The 21,189-nt window shown below is 36.3% G+C and overlaps 1 protein-coding gene across 7 annotated transcripts in view; it reads right to left on the bottom strand.

Annotated features, from left to right (window-relative positions):
- Window positions 1-8,193: 8,193 nt before the first annotated feature.
- TMC1 (transmembrane channel like 1) overlaps window positions 8,194-21,189 on the bottom strand; it is a 110,556-nt gene continuing 97,560 nt past the window's right edge. For 6 of the 7 annotated variants that reach the window (XM_042826861.1, XM_042826863.1, XM_042826865.1 and 3 more), the window contains 9 exons: window positions 18,662-18,841; window positions 18,339-18,491; window positions 16,928-17,056; window positions 15,955-16,022; window positions 13,475-13,714; window positions 12,062-12,187; window positions 10,350-10,428; window positions 10,119-10,254; window positions 8,194-8,761 (listed from right to left, as the gene is read on the bottom strand). In XM_042826861.1, the coding sequence (XP_042682795.1) occupies window positions 8,496-8,761; window positions 10,119-10,254; window positions 10,350-10,428; window positions 12,062-12,187; window positions 13,475-13,714; window positions 15,955-16,022; window positions 16,928-17,056; window positions 18,339-18,491; window positions 18,662-18,841 (1,377 nt within the window). In that variant the 3' untranslated portion in view covers window positions 8,194-8,495. Of the gene's footprint in view, window positions 8,762-9,404; window positions 9,473-10,118; window positions 10,255-10,349; window positions 10,429-12,061; window positions 12,188-13,474; window positions 13,715-15,954; window positions 16,023-16,927; window positions 17,057-18,338; window positions 18,492-18,661; window positions 18,842-21,189 lie in introns of those variants that run through there. The other variant, XM_042826867.1, reaches the window with a different exon arrangement.

Raw genomic sequence — 21,189 nt, 5'->3', positions numbered from 1 at the left:
AAACTCCAGCACAGAAAAGATTATGCTATTGGCATTAGTCCAAATATTTCACCAGCAAATTTCTGGCCTCCCCGCGAATTTACAATTGACCTGAAACTCCACCAGCATCCTTATTTCTGTCAGCTCCTACAGGTACAAATGGTAGGCAAATCTTTTCCTAAGACAGGAGCTCACATGGATGTAGAGCAATATGTTATACTGTTCTGACCTCTGCTGGAGAAAGATCAAGTTACATAAGATTTTGTTTCATTTTGTTTATAGGCAACTGTAAATTAAAAGGCAAGTCAAAGCATCCTACAGAAAGTTTTATAAGGAGAACAAATGTCTACATACTCCCACATCTAAGATGTCTGCCTTAATAGGATTCAAATATCCCAGTATGCTTTGCAGTGTCTCTCCTGTGGGAGTTGTACAAATCGCTCAGAAGGGAACAGAGAGGCAAATACAACAGATAGTAATAAAATTGCCTTTTTTTTTTTTTTTTTTTTTAAATAAGTCAACATTAACTTCAATTCTACAATTATTAAAGTTAGTAAAAAATGCTAAGACATCTTTCTGCAGTTATTGAAAGTATTTAATAAATTCATACCTATGGGATAGATTATGATTTATGCAGTCACATACTGTAGCAACAGAGAGAGTAGTACAGAAACTAAACTTCAAGTGAGTCCACAGCTAGCAAGAAGGAACAGGAAAGAGCAAGATTTCAGGAGAGGGTTGACAGTAAGACAAGGAATCATTCCATGTTACAAATTCATTAAGTTCAGATAATAAAATGTGACAATAAAAATGTAACATACTTATCTCTCTCTGGAAGTTCCCTGTCTTTCTTGAAGTAGGGAACCCAGAGCTGGACTCAGTATTCCAGATGTGGCCTGACCAGGGCAGAGTGGAGGGGGAGGATCACCTCCCTTGACCTGCTGGCCATGCTCTCTTCAACGCACTCCAGCATATCATTGTCCTTCTTGGCCACAAGGGCACACTGCTGGCTCATGGCCTACCTGTTGCCCACCAGGACACCCAGGTGTCTCTCTGCAGAGCTCCTTTCCAGCAGGTCAAACCCTAACCTGTAGTGATGTGAGGTTATCCCTTTCCAGAAGTAGAACTCCACAACTGATCTTGTTGAATCTTCTTTCTCTCACTCAGCTTTTCAGCCTGTCCAGTTCTTACTGAATGGCAGCACCATCCTCTGGTGTGTCAGCCACTTCTCCCAGCTTTGTATAATCAGCAAACAGGCTGTGTGTGCATTCTATCCTTCATCCAAATCATCGATGAGGATGCTGAACAAGATTGGACCCAGTGTCAACCTCTGGGGAATACCGCTAGTTACAGGCCTCTAAACTGGCTCTGCACCAATGATCATAATCCTCTGAGCTCAGCCAGTCAGAATTCTTAGTCCAACTCACAGTCCGTTTATCTGTCACACACTGTCTAATTTTACCTATGAGGATGTTATAGTAGACAGTGTCAAAAGGGTTGCTGAGATTAGACAACAACTTATTAACCAGCCAGGTCTTTATCTGCTGAATAGCCAACTCACATCTCTTCAATTTAGAGATGAGAATGTGATGTGGGACCATAACAAAAGTTTTGAAGATTTCAATTTTCTAAGCCATCACAGAACTCTACAAGATTGTTAAAAGGAACCCGGGGTGGTGGGGAAAGAATTTTATCTTTTATATTGTCTTTTGATTACAGTAACCCTATTCAAGCATTCATTTTCTCTGAAAACTGTGATTTACAAGCCCAGAGTACCTCACTTCCTAAATGCTCCATCACTTTCCCGTGTGTATGGAAGAGAATACTTGCTTTCCACTGTGCAGCAGATGTCCCGTGGGGACAGTAAACAGTAAGTACTAAGGAGTACTTTGAAGGCAAAATTATTGAGAGCACAGCTTATGATCTGAGGATATCTATCCACATGAGGTTAATCCAGCACATGAGAGCAGCAGCAGCCCAGACAAAGCTGTCAGTCTCCTTTGTTGTTTTAGCCTGGACTGAGGCTTATTTTGACAAAAGCACACTTCTTATTTAAAAACAAACAAAAAAAACCCCAAAACACTTCTTTACGTAGTTTTAATTTAGTTACAGCTGAAGCTTAAGATCATTTAAGAAGTTGTATAGTTTTTTTTGTACTAGCTGTCTGCAAGGAAAAACAAGACTTACAAGGTGTTTTAAAAATGTTCCTGAATGTTTTAAATATGATTCCTTGAAACAAATGTAGCATGCAGATTTTCTAAACACATCATTTACTGACTGCATCTGAATTCAGACTCTGTAGAACACTTGTTCAGTGATTTGTTTTTTAAAGAAACCAGAAATTAGTGTTTTTCACAAAAAGAGAACACCAAAAATATATTTGCTTCATCCATTGGGCAAAAGGGAAGGCAGAAGGAAAGGTAAAGGTTTTGAAACACCTCAATTACTTTCAGCTAATAGGAAAATAATCTCTTGCTGATTATTACAAAACTACTCTGTGTATTCTAAGAGAATAAGCACTGAAGTGCTAAGTTTTATAAAGCAGATGTTTGAGGCCTGTATTTAGCGGTGTTCCTTGGGGGTCAGTGCTGGCTCCGGTCTTGTTCAGTTTCATCAGTGACCTTGATGTGTCCGTCCTCAACAAGTTGATGATATGTAAGAGATTATTATTCTTTTTGTCTCTTATTGAGACAATTTTAATCATTGCCTCAAAGCTTGCTGGGAACACAGATGAACAAGTCCAAGCAAGTCCTGGCCAAGGGTTGAGAAATGCTTTTTCTGAGGGACACAGATGGACAAGGCCAGGCGCATCACAAAAGAGAGATAAGCCACAGATTAATGGCCAGGAAACAGTCTTTCGTCTGGGCTTATCTCAAGGAAGATGGTCATCTCAGGAGGTGCTGCACACGACTTTTACCCAAGCGCCCAGGAATGCCATGATGGCAGAAGAAGAAGGATAAAAAGGGGACCTACAATCATGAGATTGGTTTTCTGGCAACAGATTCCTCGTGAAGAAGACCTTGCTGCCCAAGGCCGGCCATGCTGCTGCTGCTCTCCCCCTGCTGCTTTTGCCTTGGACCTTTGAAACGTCGTGCAACGGGACCGCTACTGGATCCTGGTGGTGACTATCCCGGATTTATGCAACTCTTGCTTCTTTCCCATCTTTTCTATCGCTCTCCTTCCCTTCTCCATCTCCCTGATTAGGATTTATAATAAACTGGTTGGACCAACATCTGAGCTGTTGTTTCTTAACCTCACGCCTGGTATGTTATATTAAAAGAACCTCCTCTCCCTCCTATAAATTGGAGTGAGACATGATACAAAGCTGAAAGGAATGGCCAACAAATCAGAAGGCTGTGATGCCATTCAGTGAGTTCTGAATAGGCTGGAGAGTTGGACAGAGAGGAACCAGATGAGGTTTAACAAGAGCAAGCGTAGAGTCTTGCACCTGGGGAGGAATAACTGCATGCACCAGTATGGATTGAGGGATGACCTGTTGGAGATGAGCTCTGTGGAGGTGGACCTAGGCCTCCTGGTGGACAACAGATTGGCCATGAGCCAATGGTTGCCAAGGAGGTCGATGGGTGCATTAAAAGGAGTGTTGCCAACAGATCAAGGGAGGAGATTCTCCAAATCTATTCTGCCCTCACCATGCCTCACCAGTGCTGGGCTTCCCAGTACAAAAAAGACAGGGATCTCCTGGAAAGAGTCCAGTGAAAATACACGAAGGTGATCAAGGGTCTGGAGCATCTCCCTTATGAGGAAAGGCCTGGGTCTGTTCAACCTTGAGATAGGAAAACTGAGAAGGGATCTGATCAATGGTCATAAATATCTAAGGTGTTGGAGGCAGAGACATGGCCAGACTCTTCTCACTGTTGTGTGGCAGTAGGACAAGTGGAAATAGCCACAAACTGAAGCATAGGAAGTGTACAAATGTGATGAGATCTTCTTCACAGTGAATGTGATGGAGCACTGGAACAGGCTGTCCAGAAAGATTGTGAATTCTCTGAGATGTTCAAGACCCTGCCTACCTATGCAACCTGCTGTAGGAAGCCTGCTTTGCAGGGGAGTTGGACTCAATAATCTCTAGAGGTACCTTCCAATTGCAATAGTTCCATGATTCTGTGATATTAGCTTGATAGCATCCTCACAGTGGGTTACACTGTCTTATTGAAGGTTTAGCCCCCATGCCTTGAGAATCTCTGAAAGGACTTTAAAAGTGTTTCCTTAAACTTACTAAATTTTCTCTTTTTTTTTGTTAACATTTACTTCTTTCTTCCTTTGAAGAGTTTATCTAGTCAAGATTTATCTAGATTTTTAAAAAGGCTTTATCTAGTAAACAAAAACAAACAAACAAACAAACAAAAAAACAACCAAGAGACTCATTCCTTATTTGAGATTTAAAATAAGGTTTGGTGTTTTGTTACACGTCTAACTCTCTTTTGGTTAATTGATTGCAGAAGAATAGCTTTATTTTTGCAGAGATGATCACTTCTAAGGAGCACAGGTGCAATTTTGTAGTGAGAAAAAAATTGATTAACAGCTTTAGTGAAGAGAGTTTACATTGACTGCAAACTGTTTGGTCTAAGATTTAGTAATTTAAATTTGTCCAATTAAAATATTTCTATTCCTGTTCTAGTGATATGAGATTATTGACTACAGATTACATATTGGATTATTTTTTCTAATCTAATTCCAGGCAAGAGAGGGAGAGAATGCTATGGTTACTCACAATGATTTTAAATTTTGAAGTATTGAAAGTTCTGCCTGCAGCCATGAAGAGTTGGAAACGGGCGGACAAAAAAGACAAAAGATAAGTGATAAATAGAATTTATTGCAAATATCATTAGTTACTGCATGATATAAATGTACTCATGATAATAAAGACCTAAAGGTCTTTTATTTATTAAAATTAACAACAAGGTTTGGAAAGTCTTGCCTGTACAACTTCCAAATAGCCAATATTTTTTTTAGTGTGCGTACTTATGATATTATCCAACCAAAGACGTGAAATATCTTCCAACAGCCAAGAACAACAAAAAAGCTTCAGATAAGCTGTTATGTTCAATGTACAATTTATTTTTTGCTGTTGTTGTTGTTGCTAACATTTCAGCAAGATGTGACTCACAGCTTTCTGTGACTCTGCATTGCAGCTGAAATACTCTTTTTCAAATCTAATGCTAAACACGATAAATTATTCAGATCACTGAACTACAAGACAGAGATGTTCAGATGCTCCCTGGGCATTTAGGGATCTGATATTTATTTTTTCCGTGAATTATTACTGCTAAAGCCAGACATCTTTTGGCTCTCTAAATGAACTTAAAATCTAATAATGTAAATACAAGTAAATACTCAACAGCGAATGCTTCTACTCAAATATGATACAAGTTGCCATCAGAATCTATGTAATTTATGATACAGTCTTGTCAGCCGTTAGGTAATAAGAAAAAAACTTACTGTCATACAAAAAATATCTTTTTCATAGTTTTGTTAACCAAGATGCATGATTTTCCTGTGTATCATTGCAATTTAGGGAGATGTCTCTCCTGTTTTAATTTACAATCATTATCCCCTGTTCTATTATTATTAGAGCATGTAATAAGTTGATCTCCATCTTGTTTATAAGTTCCCCTTAGATGCTGAAAGGCTGCAACAAAGCCTTCCAGAAACTTTATTATCTCCAAGCTGAACATGCTCAGCTTTAAAAAAAAAAAAAAAAAAAAAAAAAAAAAAAAAGTGGAGGTGAAGTAATTGAATCAAAGACTCAAAATATAGAAGGGTTGGAGAAAGGATTTACAGAAAGGAAATGAACTTTAAAACACTTTCAGGTTACTTTTAAAAAATAACCAACATCTTTTCCTAAATGTGGATTTAATATTGAATATTGAAAGGTATAATATCAGATCTTGTCTGTTAAATCCATCTTATTTTATTAATAAGATGTCAATCAACTAAATAGAACTAAGCTAGAAAACACTGAAAGCAAAGCTTCATAAAACAGTGAGTAAAGGTCTTCACTTAGGTACATTAAGGAACAAGAATAAATATTTTATTTACTGTCACTGCATCTTGATGCTGATCACAAGACATAAGAAACATCCATCCTTGTTACTGTTATTCATGTTAGCTGTTTCACGGTAATCCCTGCCTTTTCAGATGCACACTGAGAAGACATTTGTTGTTGAAAATATTGTTGAAAATATGTATCACTGTAACAGAACAGTTTTAGCATGTGGACTCTCTTTTTTCCATTCATGATGCAAAACAATTCCACAGACTTAAAGACTAAGCAAAAGACATGCAGAAATTTTTCACTCCTGAAGGAACTAGACATCCTTATTAAGGCCTGTGTGTTTCATGGAACCAGCCTGCTTCATAACAAGTTTATTACTCTTATTTCAGCAACCTTGAAAACCTATTCTATCTTTTCTCCTTTGTATGGATCACCATTTCACAAAGAATATTTAAAATTCTCCACCTTTTCTAAAACAAGAATGTAATGCATGGCCTTGATTGCAGATAGCATCTTCTTTTTTCTAGGGAAAACTCAATGTTTTCTTATATGAATGTTTGTGGCAGGTGTAAAATTCTCAAACTAATATCTCATGACAAACATTTCCTTGTTTTTTGAAAAAGCTCGTTTTAAACCCATGGATGAGACAAAACCCTAGAGTATGAGGCTTACTTTTAGCTTACAATCTAATGTATTTCTGGACTGAAAGTGTGTTCAGATTTAATATTTGAATATTTCACATTTTTAAAGCTTTGAATTTCTATACTTTCTGAAAATAGATTAAAAATCTTGTCTTCCAAAGATGAAATGAAATGAAATGCTGTACTTTATGTAATTTAAATTACCAGAATCACTGTAGCCCAGATGCATACCTTCCTTAGGATCCACTCTTAACCCATTTATCCACTCAGTTAGTAGCAAATGCAATTCCAGTTTGTCTTCTAGGAAAGACCTTCTCATGTGCTTATTGCAATGCAGTTATCTCTTGATTCAATTAGCACTGTTTTGTGTTTGTACACAAGGCAGCCATGCTGACGCTGGCTAAAGATCTGATTGATCTAATGTCCTATCACTAGCTGATAACAGATGCTTACAGAATCAGTGCAAGAATTAAGTATAGAATGAACTTTTTTTTAGTTTATCCTTCTAGCTTCTGGCAATTGATTTATAGACTGCTTGAGCTGGAATGTGCATTTGGCTGACCATGTTTTATGGCGATATGCAGACCCTATAGTTTTATGTAAATCTTTTTTTGATAGGTTCCACAATCTGATTAAATTGACTTTTTTTTTTTCTTTTTCTTTTTCTTTTGGGGTGGGGGGGGGATGAGGGGGGTGGATACCACAGACTTGCGGTATTCTGATAAACTTTTTTCTATGGTACAAAATGGACCCATTTTATACAGAAAATCCCCAGTAGAATTGCATTTATTTTTCAGAAGACAGTCTATAGACTGTAGAGTTGTTATTTATCTTCTGAGTATTAAAATAAGTACCAAAGCCCAAAGTCTGAACAGCTTAATAAAATCAGAACATAAAAATACGACTGTCTCTTTGGAATAAGCAACAACAGTTTACAAATGAACATGCATCTATCCTGTGTTTCTACCACTCCGTCACACTAAGGATCTAGATGTCAATACACATTTACACTAATAAATTCACTGATCAGATCGATAGCGTATATTCTTATACAGTAATAAATGTCTCTGTGCAATAACAAAATCCTGGTAAGTATCAGGAGAAAAATATGGAGTAACAGTCTTACCTATATTCCTCAAATTCATATTTGCATATATGTGCATAGGAAATACTTCTTCACCACTTTATTATTTTAATTCATATTTAGTCTTTCAGAATATGATAAAACTCATTATTGCTGTATTAGCTAAAAGTGGTACTGCAATAGGAGTTAAATTTTATTCATAGCAAAATATTGCTTTTCTTTTACCTCTGGAATAATTTCCCAAAGTCTTTAGAGATAATAACCAAACTTCTGAAACGATCAGAGTTTCATCATGCAAAATCAGAACTCTTTGAGTAAGCATAACTCAATTGCAGAGGTCAAGCCATATGCAGTTTTTAAATATAGCTGACTCCAATACATTAAGAAGTTATGTTCTCAGCAAACATGTTTGAGGAAAAGAAAATGGTATCAGAGACGCTCTTGCAAGCTTTTAAGAAAACAACCAACAAAATACAAAATATTTTTTATTTTCCCAATAATATTTTCCAATACATACCTTAAGTTTTGTGACATTTTGACACAGCTAACACATTTTTTGCAATATCTTTAAAAGCAAGTAGACAGATGCATTTTTTTTTTCTGCCGGAAATTTCCATCCCACAAAAAAATGAAGCACATGAATATGCAGATGAAGATTTATAATAAATAGAACAGAGTTCTGTACTTCAAGGAGTATTTTTGCAAGTCAAGATCACTCCTGTCTCCCTTGGTGTCCTGTATCTTATAACATACCAGAAAAGGACAGACAGCTTCCTTATCTGTAGTGGGGAGGTCCCCTGGGCATTCCTGGCTGTACCCCTGGAAAGCGTGGGTGCCCAGGTAGATAGCCTGGTGCCGCATACCCTCGTGGCCCTGGTGGCCGAGTCACAGCAATGGGTGGGGGAAGAAAGTTTCCTCTGCCCTGTGGTGGATTGTGGCCATTCGGGGCAGTGCCTGGATGCTGTGGTGCCTGAGAGGAACTTCCTTCCTGTTGCTGACCTGTTTTTTTTGCTTCGTTGCCACTCTGTTCTTTCTTGTTATCTGAAATGTGTTAGGAGAACAGAGTTAAGGAATGAAAATATAGAGCAGAAAATCTCTCTGAGGGAAAATCTGTAGCACATTATCTATTCCAGAATATGATGGAAAGTCTAGGGCCCAAAGCTCCAACAGCTGTGTGAGCTATAAGTAGATCTGCTCTGCCTTGTGCCCAGGCTGCAAGATGAAATATATAGATTAAAAGGTGTCATGGGGGACAAACAGAAGGAACAGGGAAACCACTATTTACCCATGCACAGACAGGTTATTTGAAGGAAAAAACACAAAACCCAAGGCAGCCTGTATCACATCAGGCTGTGGAAAAAAATTGAAAGGCTGGGGGCAAGAATACAAATGAAAGGAGAGGATGGAAGCAAATCTGCTATCAAAGTTGCAAATTAAAATCATCCTTGCCTGCTCCACCCCCACCGGTGCTTTACCACAGGTCTGAGATACTTGATGTGCTTGATATATAATGTTCAATTTATTTCAAGAATGTAAGGAATAGAATGTGAAGAGCTGTCTCTAAAGAATAGTCACAAGCAAGTTGAAAGCTATGGATGACAGAGACTGATGCAACAAAGGGACCCTTGCATCAGTGTCTACTACAGGCCACCCAACCAAGCAGAGCCTGTTGATGAGGTCCTACCTCCAGCTACAGCAGGCACTGTGATCACAAGCTCTTGTCCTCCTGGGGGACTTTAACTACCCCGACATCTGGAAAAATAGCATGGTGAGCTGCAGGCAATCCAGGAGTCTCCTGGAATGCATTGAGGATAACTCCCTAAGTCAAGTAATTGAACCAAGGGTAATGCAATACTGCACCTGTTGCTCACCAGTGCAAGTGAACTGACTGGTGACATCAGGATTGGAGGTTGCTTGAGCTGTAGTGAACAGCCTAAGGCTGAGTTCATGCTCTGGAGGGACATGAGACAGGAAAAGAGTAGAAACAGGACAGTCCCTGTACCTCAGTCAGGAAAAGAAAGTCCAGGAGTGTGTATCCCCCCTCTTGAGTGATACAAGCAAGCTGTTAATAACAGACAAAGAGAAGGCTGAGCTTCTCTTAACAATTATTTTTTTTGCCTCACTCTTCTCTGATAACTGCTTGCCTCACAGCCCTCAAACTTTTGGTTTGGCAGGAAGGGACTGAAAAATCAGAATCTCTCCCACTGCAACTGAACTTGATATTATGGTATTTCTTAAATGATCCAAAGAAAGAAAAATGGATTGGCTAACACTTGTCATGCAGTATGGTGAATATTTTTTATAGATATTATGGCAAAGGAGTAGTTAAGGTAGAGAAGAAGCCTATGATCCAGTGTGCAAGTATTCCTCATCTTGAGAAATTTAAATCTGTATTTACCTTGATTTGCAGCAGATTCATCTTGCTTGCCTTCTTTTTGCTTTGACTGTGGTGGCTCTGTCTCAAATGGATTTTCCTCTTGTTCATTTGATTTTTGCGCCTTTTGTTTATTTCTTCTTTTATTTTCTTCTGCTTGCTAATGATGGAGAGATAGAGAGGGCATCTTTCAGTAACCTGAATGTATTCTCTAACAACTGTAATAAAAAGAAATAACAATTCCCGATTCCTTACACTTTGTAGTTTCTTTTTAAGTTCCAGGTTAGCTTCCTTGTAGGACTTGGATGTAGCATTAAGATAATAAATACTCAGGCTAAATTTAAAGAAAAAGAATATATCTTGTTAGATAATAGTTTAAATAAAAAGATTCCTGCAAAATTCCTATACCAATAACTGTAGTTGTGCTAATACCAAAACTGTATTTTTCCTCATTTATGAGGCCTAATCAGAACAAGTATTTTGACATTGAACAATGGAATATGAAGAAGGCATACTTATCTCAAAGGAAATAATAACAATAATAATGTTTTAAAAAACAGAAATAAATATGGCAGCTAAGGTAAATTGTGCATCAGGCTACGCCTCACTATGAGGCATGTTCCAGTGACTAAAGTTAAATAAGTTATTCAATGAAATTTAATTACCTTATATGACATACTCTAAAAACGAGTAAACCATACTTAGAAGAGTCCTTAAACTAATACAACAGACAAGCTCAAGTACTGGCAGAAAAATAGCCAAAATCATAACTTTTAATTTTTGATCTAAATCACAACCTCATTCTATTAAACAATAATACCACTACATAGTGAATTTTCACTTTTTAATGAATTGTATTCCTTTCATAATGACTCTATGAGATTATTATTTTTTACTACCTTAATTAACGGATTTCTGATAGGAAATCTTTTATTGAAGTAGGAAACAAATAATCTTCATGTCTTATTTTCACCACTTTTCCTGATTTTGCTTAAAATATTATTTATTCACTCCCCTTCTTTCCCCCAACCCCCTAAATTTTATTTTTATTTTCACCTTGTCCCATAGCAAGATAGGAATTGCACTCAGAATAATTCAGTGGGAACAAACTGTATAGTTCAGAGGACAATTTAGTCCCTTTGCTTTTCTAGCTAAGAGTTAAACAGGTTGAAGCACTAAGTGAATCTTCCTAAACTTTCATCTCATAATCTCATTTATTCCATGTGAAAACCTTGTGCAATTTCTGTTCCATTCTGTAGTCTCATTGTGTTCCTGGCAGTTCCACAGTGTAGGGTAAGCCCCTGTCCATTTGTACCTAGAATTTGCTTTTAGTTCAGTATGCTAAAAAAATTTTTATGTATGTGCATTAGTTTAAAATACCTTTATCAAGGACTCAATACAGTCTTTGAGAAACACTATTCAGGTTCATTATTCTTTATCTGCTACAGACCTATTAAAAATCCGTAACAAGAAATTGAACATAAGAGAATTTTAGAAATATACTTGTGACTGGAACATCTCTATTGTATATCTCTCTAACTCTCTCTCTCCCTTCAATTCCATCTCAAAGAGTACAATTTTTATCAAGGAAGGGCTCTGGCACTCAAGATCAGACACACAATGTTAATGAGAAATAGTTCAGCTTCTTGGTAACCAGCATTCTAATAACTTTGTACTGAACTTGTTAAGGATTTATGAGATGTAGTTCTACCTCCTGGACAAGCTGATCAAGGTCACAACACTTCAAATTCCATAGCCCTTTGCATTTTGATTTGGATTTTTCCGTTAAAAAAAAAAAGAAGAAAGGTGAAGCTGAAGAGATCATCGTCTGTGGAAAAGTACATTAATTATGACCAAATAGAAGACTTGAATTCTTCTGCTTAAGCAATAAGAACTCAGAGTAAAAGAATATGAACAGACTTTTCATTAAGTATTAAGCAAGATGTCAGTTAATATTCTATACGTACACCATCAGTAATATAAAAGGTAGGATGAGTCCAGGGTTAGAGGCATAACCAAATACCTTCCCAAACCAAGAAGGGAAGTCATGCTCCAGAGTTTCTGATATGACTTCAAACATTCTTGTTTTCCCACTATTAAACAGAAAATGTGAAAATATGTGAAAAATAAAAATATTTTGGCAATGTTAATACAGGAGCACGCATTTATAAATAAAACATATCACGCCAAATCTGGGCAAAAGGACAAAAAAACCTGTATTTGGCACTATTTAAAACTTAAAATTCTGTAAGCATCTTTCACACTAGAACCCATAATAATCTCCATAACTTTCCCATATAATGCAGTTGAAGTAGCAGGTCCATATTTTCCTGGGTTTTCTCTCATATACTTTATGTGAATAACACTGTTCAGCTTCCAGCAGGCAGGCATCTCTCTAATCTTCCAAGATCATTGCTAAATCATTGATAAAAACATCCACTAACTGCTTCAGTACTTGGATGAATGCTGCCAGGCTCTACGCTGTGACTCAAATAATAAGAAACCTCACTTTGCACCATTTGCTTTGTTATCATCACTTCTGTAAAATTTAAGCAAGATTATGCCTCAATAAACCTTCAGAATGTCACACTATTATCCCTTTAGGTCACTGTGACAAATGCAAGTGGCTAAATGAATATACTAAAATAAACCAAAATCAGAATTTCACATATTGTGTGCTCATTAAAATCATATGTCATGCTAAGTGCCAATTAAAGATGCTGAAAATGGTCCTGAACTTTCCAATTGAAAGTATGGCTATATTTAAACTAGCTTGAATAGAAAGCACACGTTTGCACTCATGAAGCAGACCTAACTATTTAGAAAAGACTAGTGAATACAGAAGTCTTGAGAACTCAGGGAGCATATTCAGGACCCCAGTGGAAATAAAGAAGCATGAAATATAGTGTCAGCTAGAGATGTCATAGCACTCAAATATTGTACCACCACCTTGAGCTGCAGCACCAGTATACATTCTATCATGTCACTATTACAAGGGATACATAGACATTTACTGAAAATCACCACGCTCAAGCCAGAAGACCACAGTGGCGTAACTGGCAACTGCTCTACTCCTCAAGAACAATTTCTGGCTTAATTAGAGCAAGAACAACAAATGTTTACATTACAGCCAACTAAAAGAAAAGATTTTCTGTTCTACACTCAAAAAATAAAAATAAAAAAAAAATCTTTTAAATAATTGACCAGTTTTCTTGGATTCCAGCTTCAAGAATCATTACACTAAGAAATGCCACACAATAAAAATTCAGCATATCAGGTGCTATCACTTATTAAGGAAGCTTATTTTCATTACTGGATCATTCACTGATGAGGCAGTACATCATATCATTAGCAAAAGACGTATATAAAACTCAAAAAACCTGAAAGGGCCACAGTCAAAAGATGGTGGAATGGAGACAATGGTGTACACAGCAGGCAGTGTAGAAAGAAAGAGAATGAAAAGCAACATGGCCATGTAGAAATTGTTTGATCTGGAGGCTTTGAAGACTCTCTCCTGGGGAACATTGCAGCACATCACTGCCCAGCACTGCAGGTACATTGAAGTATGGAGTCGGAACACATTGATTGCTGGGAGACATGGAGCATAAAAAGACCCCATCCTAGAAAAAAAAAAGCAAAAAACCCACAATCTTAGAACATTTTCTGCTAGAACTTCTGCCAGGATATACCGCCTGTTCCCTACTTCATTCTGCTTTGCATTCATGTACACTGCATTATTTCATACAACCTTGTTGACACTTTTTTTTTTTTTTTTTTTTTTTTTTTTTTGTAATGGTCTTGTCTCTCCTTGCTTTAAGAAATACCGGAGGCACACGGACAGAATTCTCCATATGCAGTTTTTGTTTCAAAATTCCAAAATCATCTTTCTCTGCAAATGAGATCACTTAATGAAATGTTACTCACTTACCTTGTACAGTTAGTTTAGGTAGTATTAGGTCAGTTTAGGTTGTATTACATAAACATGCACAGCACAAAAGCTAAGTATTACCATAATAATGATCTAGTTTATTCCTTATATATTTCTTAATATACTGGCACCACTTTAGGACGAAATTATTTTTGCTACATTGACTACATCTAGACTACAGAGATGTCATTTCAGAATACATGATATTAACATTTCCCTTTTCTTTCATGTATATTCAGTGAAAAGGAAAGATAAAGGCTTTACAGCTATGATTGAAGACAGAGAGTACTTCATGGCCCGCCTTACTCCTTACCCACATGGAAATCAATTGCAATATACTCTTCAATATCAAGAAGATTCTCAGTAATCTACATTTTTAGTAATATATAGTTTTATTTTTTAGGTATGACACTTCTTATAGGTAGACAAAAACTTGCCAGTAGCTTTTTGATATAGAGAAGACTTGCAAACGTTTTGCATCCCAATCACTTTGTGAATACACAGAGAAAGAGAATAAAGGAGCTTTTCATGGTCTATCTCATCTACAGAAATAATGCACACATACATCTCTCATCCCTTCTATTTTAGTGGCAGTTATAACTGCACCTGAGGCTTTTTTTATTATGTTTCAGATGAGCATGAATTTGTGAAAACTGAATTTGTGACACCAGGACAAAACAGAAATGAATGTATCCTATGTATGTATTAATGGTAAATATGATTTTGGCAGTGAATGTTCATTACTGTTTGGTCAAATTTTTTTGCTGTTTTGATGTATTCAGTTCGTCAATCTGCAAGAATCAGTAAGCAGGAAGAAAGATTCTATATCAATATGACATTAGAAACACACAAGTCACAGATTCTATGAAGCCCCCATTCTACTGAAAGTAAGAACAGAGCCATTGTAATGCTTTGTGAGGTGTGTCCAGGTCCAGCTCAGCCCAGAGAGCTGCCTTCAGCTGCACAGCTGTACTCAGCCCTTCCTCTGCCACCACATCCATGCTGGAACCAGCCTAAATCCAGGGACCATGTGAACCACCAAGGACGTACTCAGGTTGCTCAAGAGGGATAAGCTTCTGTGGTGCTGTGGCTGGACCCTGGGATGAGAAGCCTGAGAAGGAGAGGTGTAGTGGGAGTGCATGGTGCCAGCAAAAACTCACTTCCTCAGAAGCTGGAAACGGAGCACTCTCCTCATTTCTAGCGGTGTCCAAGGAAGGACTAAGCCTGTGCATGCACAGGAAGGAGGTATGTACAGCTCTGTTCATTCTGTACAGGCCAAAAATAAATTAATAAAACAACCCCATGGGAATTACAGAAGTGAGAATTTTTACTCAAGCAAAAACTGTAATCCACAGAGTACTGTTAAAGGCAAAAAGCAAGGCCCTAGCAAGAATTAAGAAGTCAGCGACACTTGAGGAGGGCAGTTCTGAAGAAGGCACAGCATCTAATATGAGGATAGATGTTCTTTACCCCTCAGCTACATTCCAAGAATGGAATGAAATTTAGATCTTTCCTTGAGGACTACTCACTACTATTGTAGCAGGAACATTTGATACACACTCACATTCATATAATACTATGTATATTTAAGGCACTTTTGCACATGATGCATTGAAATAAACTGGAGGATATTTCAGTTTCAAAGCATTCAAATGACTGGAAAACAATCAACAGTAAGACAGGATTTCACCCAGCCTTTTACTGCAAAACTCTACAAAAGTCTGATTCATCTGGACTCAGAATATCAGCACAGAACTACTTTAGAAATACACCCACTTATTTCCCTGTATTGGAGTACTGCATTACACTAGCATCAAATTAAATCAATGAGAAAAACTGGCATTTCACACATGCTGCTAATTCCTGCAGTACTGCAGTGAGTGCTAATGCACAGAGGCACATTACAGACATAGCACACATTGCCACACTTACCAGATCATGCCTTGATTAAATATCAGTCCGAGCACATTCCCACTTATATCAAATTCTGAATATGATGGCTGAAAGAAATAACAAATGCTTTCATCAAATTTGCACAGAAGCTTCTGAAATGGTTTATCTAGATTAAAACTGTCACTTCCAACAGCAGTGTAATACTTGCATTGTGTTGTAAAGATGTTCATTGCATATTATCAGTGAATAATGAGACAAATGAAGATGGCTGAAGGCCAACAGATAGATTTTAATACTGGTTGCAGAATTTTATTGATGTTTGTTTTTCTTTCTTTGCTTAGAAGATGCTAATGGAAAATTAGATCTCTGGGTATTGGATAAATTTTAAAACAATAATCCCTATTTTATCCACTGGAGTGAAATCAAGATTTGGCAGTACCCTATCCATCCCCCGCCCTCTCCCGCCCCCCACCCCAAAAAAGGGGCTGCTCAGATTTAATTCCTTTTCAAATGACAGAACTATATTTATATTTTAAATTTAGAAATTGCACTGTTGAAGAATTAATTAATTAATTAAATGCCTTGTGAGAATTCAACAAAATACGCTCATAGTACTATATTTTAATATGCATAGCAATTTTAGGAATAGGAGGGTACTTCACAGAAATAGTGTGAATATTCACATGCTAAAATGTATAAAATCTATGTGTTTTAGCACTGGAGTGTGCATTCTAGGAGCAGTGATTCACCATGGACCCAATACAGCGAAAATGTAATGTTGGCTTCCTAACTTAGTTATTCGTATTAGCAAGTGTCATTCATAGATTTCAGTGACATTTCCATGTCTTCACTCACCCCATTTACCAGTCTCTTTTTAATTCATGAATATTTTCTAGCTGCAAGCACTGAGTACACTGAATATGAGCAACAAATTAAGTACACACTTATCAGTATTTATGCATGTGAGTGACGTTCTGACAAGGACAGTTAAAATAGCAAATCAGATACTTACAAATCCATATTCCAAGTCCCAGCACCAGCAGTAATTGAAAAACCTAACAAAGACAGCTCTCAAGAAATCACCAATTAGAATTGTGATGTATGTTGTCATCGTGTCAGAGACTGTCAGCCGTACAAACTCCTGTTAAAGCAATATTTTCTTTTAAGAATACATGTATGCAATAATAATTACAATAATGATAAAACACTGGACCAATGTGTGACTAAATGTGCTTCCTGTGCTACAATTTGGTAATGACTGTCTTCTCCCAGTTCAACAACTGAGAAATCCAGGAGAAAGACTGCCCTACATTTTTTACACATATCCTCCACTTCTTCTTATGCTCATAACAAATTACATGATTAGTCTGAAAAATGTTTCCAGACAATACTGCTGCTATAGAAAAACTCTAAAACCCCTTCTGATTACTACAACTCTGGGGAGATTCAAAAAAAGAAGAAAACTCTACAATACTTATTCCTCTTATTTCAGTAAGTTCCACTAAACTCTACTGTATCAGGGCTTACCCTAATTGCCAAAAAAACTATTATTGTTCTCTCTGATCTGAAAATACAGAGAAAGTCAGCAGAGTAATGAGACCTGGGAGTTCTTAGCTAATCATTCCATATCAGTGAAAAGAGTTCAGTGTTTGTTTTCTTCCTGCCTTTCTGTTCCCTGCTGCCACTTGAGAGTGTTGATAATAAGTGAGGAGACTGTCACAGTGAGGGAGCAATAGCACAAGTTGTCATTCAGTGGTGAATTCAGTCTCATGGGCAGGAAAAAAAAAAAAAAAAAAAAAAGAGAGATGATCAATCAGAGAAAAGAAACATGTTGGGAAATTCTTTGTAAGCATCATATCATATAATACAAATAATTATGAATGCTTAACTGAATCAAATAAAATGAGTAGATTTACTAAACTGATGTTCTTTATTTTACATGGTATTACTTGGCTTCTCAAATATACACTGCTAACAAGAGCTAATCTCACATATTTCCTTGTTGAGATATTCATCAGTCTGTTCTAAGTCTGCTGTCTTCAGAATCTGATTTTGTTCGATACAAACTTTGATCAGAATTACTACATTAATTGTTACCACTGATCCAACTTTTCATAGTTGCAGGCTTTGCAAGACAGAGGTGAGACAAAGAAGATGAAAAAAAAAAAAGAAGAAGAAAAAATAGAAATCCTTTTATGCTGTTATCTATGCAGAGGGATCTCCCTACCAGATAAAATTCAAATAAAATAAAATAGCTGTATCTGAGCTTTGCAGCTTGGGAAAAAAATAAGTCTTACATCTTCATTTCCTCATGTTTTCGCAACTTAATTTAACTTGTCAGCAGGAATAAACAGAAATTTAATATGATTTCTTGTAACAGACTATGTTTTATTTTCAAATATGAACTCAAAAAGTTACATTACCTGGCCTACCATTGTTTCCCAACATGGTCCTCTAGGAACATCTGCAGGGTCCACCTGTATTGGAGGAGCAGTTGAATTTTCTGGAATAGTGCCATTGTACAGACTGGCTTCCCATATTGTCATGTTATACTTGACTATCTTTTCTTCTTCCAACTAAATATTTAAATTAATGAGGAAAAAAAAATAGATTATAAGGTTATACTACCAAAATCCTTTCCAATCCAAGACTCCCTCATCTTTCACTGATACGTCTGTGACACTCTTAAACAGATATCTTTGACCTGGTGTATATTAAAAATAGTGAAGAGAGTTAAATAGCTTGCCTTGAGATTGATTTCATCCATTAGGGCAATAATGAAAGTGTAGAGATTGCCAAGAAAAAGAGCAAATATGCGTCCAAGCTGCCATCTTAGAGCTATTCGAGGGTGGTAGTTTTCCAGAGAACTGATTACATCAAATAAGGTTGGACAGAACATTCCCAAAAGTGACATGACCATGTTTACCTAGGGAGGTGGGAGAAGAAAAGAGAAAAAGTTTACAGTGAAATGTTAGAGGCAGGATCTATTATTATTACTAATTGTAGCGGTGAGTGCATTTTCAGTGCTACTTTTCATTTGGTATTTAGTTGAAATGAGTGAAGAGCAGAATACACACTGAGAGTTACAAGATGCTTTTGCAAAGAACTAAGTGAAAACTTATGATCTACTGTAGACAGATACATAGAAGTGCGGTTTTTTTTTTATTTTATATTTTCCTTCAATCTCAGAAAAAAAGTCAAATACTAGATTTTTACCTACAATCTACATTTTAAGCAAAATTCAATCAGAGAATTTAGCAAAAATTATTAGCTATGTGAAACATTTCTCTAAAAATACAGTGTTAAATTAAATGGCTGAGACATCACTCATATCCTCACTGAATAAGCAAACACAAATTAGTCTTGATGCTTTCTGCATATATTTTTTTTTATGCCTCTAACAAGATTAATTCATCATCATATATGTATGGGAATTGAACAAGTACACAGAAAGCAAACTGAGAAAAATAAGCTTTCATAGAAAGTTTGAAATTCAGCATAGATTGTGTATTGTACTGACAAGGGAGGCATTCCAAGCATCTAACATTCTGAAGTGATTGATAAAATGTATTGCAAATGTGCTTGAGTCTTTTGGTAAAATAACACAAAATCTAATTGACTGTGTCAGCCAAAAATGAAAATTGAAGAAGTTTAGAAGTTCATTTTTAAATTTCAATTTCAAATAACATTTCCTTACCAAAATTTCTTCCTTAAGGGACCATAAACAACCAAGTAACTGAAAACATTATCTCAAGTTAAATCACAAACCTCTGTGGAATAGATAGATATCTATAGATATCAGTATAGATGACTCATATTAAAGGCACTGAGTAAAAAGGAATTTATTTAGTCACAAAAAAACCTTAAATACTTAAATGTCTTCCAGTTGCTCTGAAAATAACATCTCTTAAATATCCTGGAATCCATTTTTCTAGAACAATTGCAATTTTTAATATGTTCTTACTTTCCTGATATCAAGAGACATAAGATTGGTTTTTGTTCTCATAAAAAATACGGCAACAGAAAAGCACTATTTAACAAATAAATTCACTCTCTTTTTGTATATTCACACTCTTAGAAATTCTAATCTGCTGAACTGGGCTTCTCAATTAAAATAAGTAAATGGTTTGCTGTATTTCTTTCGTTTTTTTTTCGTTGGTTTTTAACGTTCAAGAGGTAATTTCTGGATTTTTATATTTCTATTTCATATTCATAGGAAATCAGTAGCATACACCACACACTTCTTGTGGCACCACAGAAGAAGTAGATTTTTTTATTACAGTAATCTACTCTTTCATGTGTATTTAGTGCTATTTCTGATACTTGGTTTGGGATGGTGGAGTTTATCTTATTTATGTTTTTAAAACTAAAATTTCAAAAAGTATCTGTTTCTAACACATGCACTCTCAATCATCATTAAACAAAAGACATCATAAACTGTATGGCTTGACATGGCAAAGCTGCTGGAGACAACTACATCCAACACTGTAAATCATGAATTATTAGGACACAAAATCATTATAACTAGCTGAGTATCAAAGTTCTTATTAGACATGTTACGTCCACTTGTAATGCTCCTAACTTTAAATCAGATTCCTCTTGCTGGAGAGTGGAAATGTAAGCATATGAACAGATGCCCTCGGTCACACTTGACCTAGCCTAGTCCTTGGGGCTAGCCCAGTTGTGAATGAGGAAGAACAAGAAAAATGTCTATGAGTCCCAGACTCCAACTATTTTCACTTAAAATACTGCTTTAGTCAGTACTTTTTTTATCTTTAGTAGCTCCCAGACAATCTGTCTTATCTTAGAACAGTCTTCCTTCAGACAGACATAAATTTCAATACTTATACTATTGGCATCACCCATGCATTCCTTTTCTTTTGCTTTTTTGAATCTCGGTTCTACTTGACTCATTTGTTATCCCCTAGTTCCTTGATTTTGGATGATAGAAGAAAATGTATGGTCTTCAAGTAGTTTTAAATATAGTACTTGTTAATTTAATTGAAAATTAAGAAGTTTCCTTGTTGCTGCACTGCTGGAAAGGCAGGATACAAATCACTAATTTTCTTTATCATTCAAAATTTTGTATATTTTTATTATGTTCTGCCTTTCCTCTTATTTATAAGAAGTAAGAATATTATTTCTCATTTTCTTTTTATCTGCATTTTCCCATGTTTTGACTTCCCATCTCAAAAACATTTCAAGTTCTGGGAGAAAGATATTAAGGTAAGAGGTGAAACAATGCACAAAAACTTGTAAACCTGAGAAGTGTGA

The sequence above is a fragment of the Centrocercus urophasianus genome, unplaced genomic scaffold, assembly GCF_019232065.1.
Source record: "Centrocercus urophasianus isolate 14NV4802_14NV808 unplaced genomic scaffold, USGS_Curo_1.0 seq_27, whole genome shotgun sequence".
In the NCBI taxonomy this organism is placed as follows: Eukaryota; Metazoa; Chordata; class Aves; order Galliformes; family Phasianidae; genus Centrocercus; species Centrocercus urophasianus.
The sequence above is the reverse complement of the archived record's forward strand: the minus strand, read 5'-3'. Positions and strand labels throughout refer to the sequence as shown.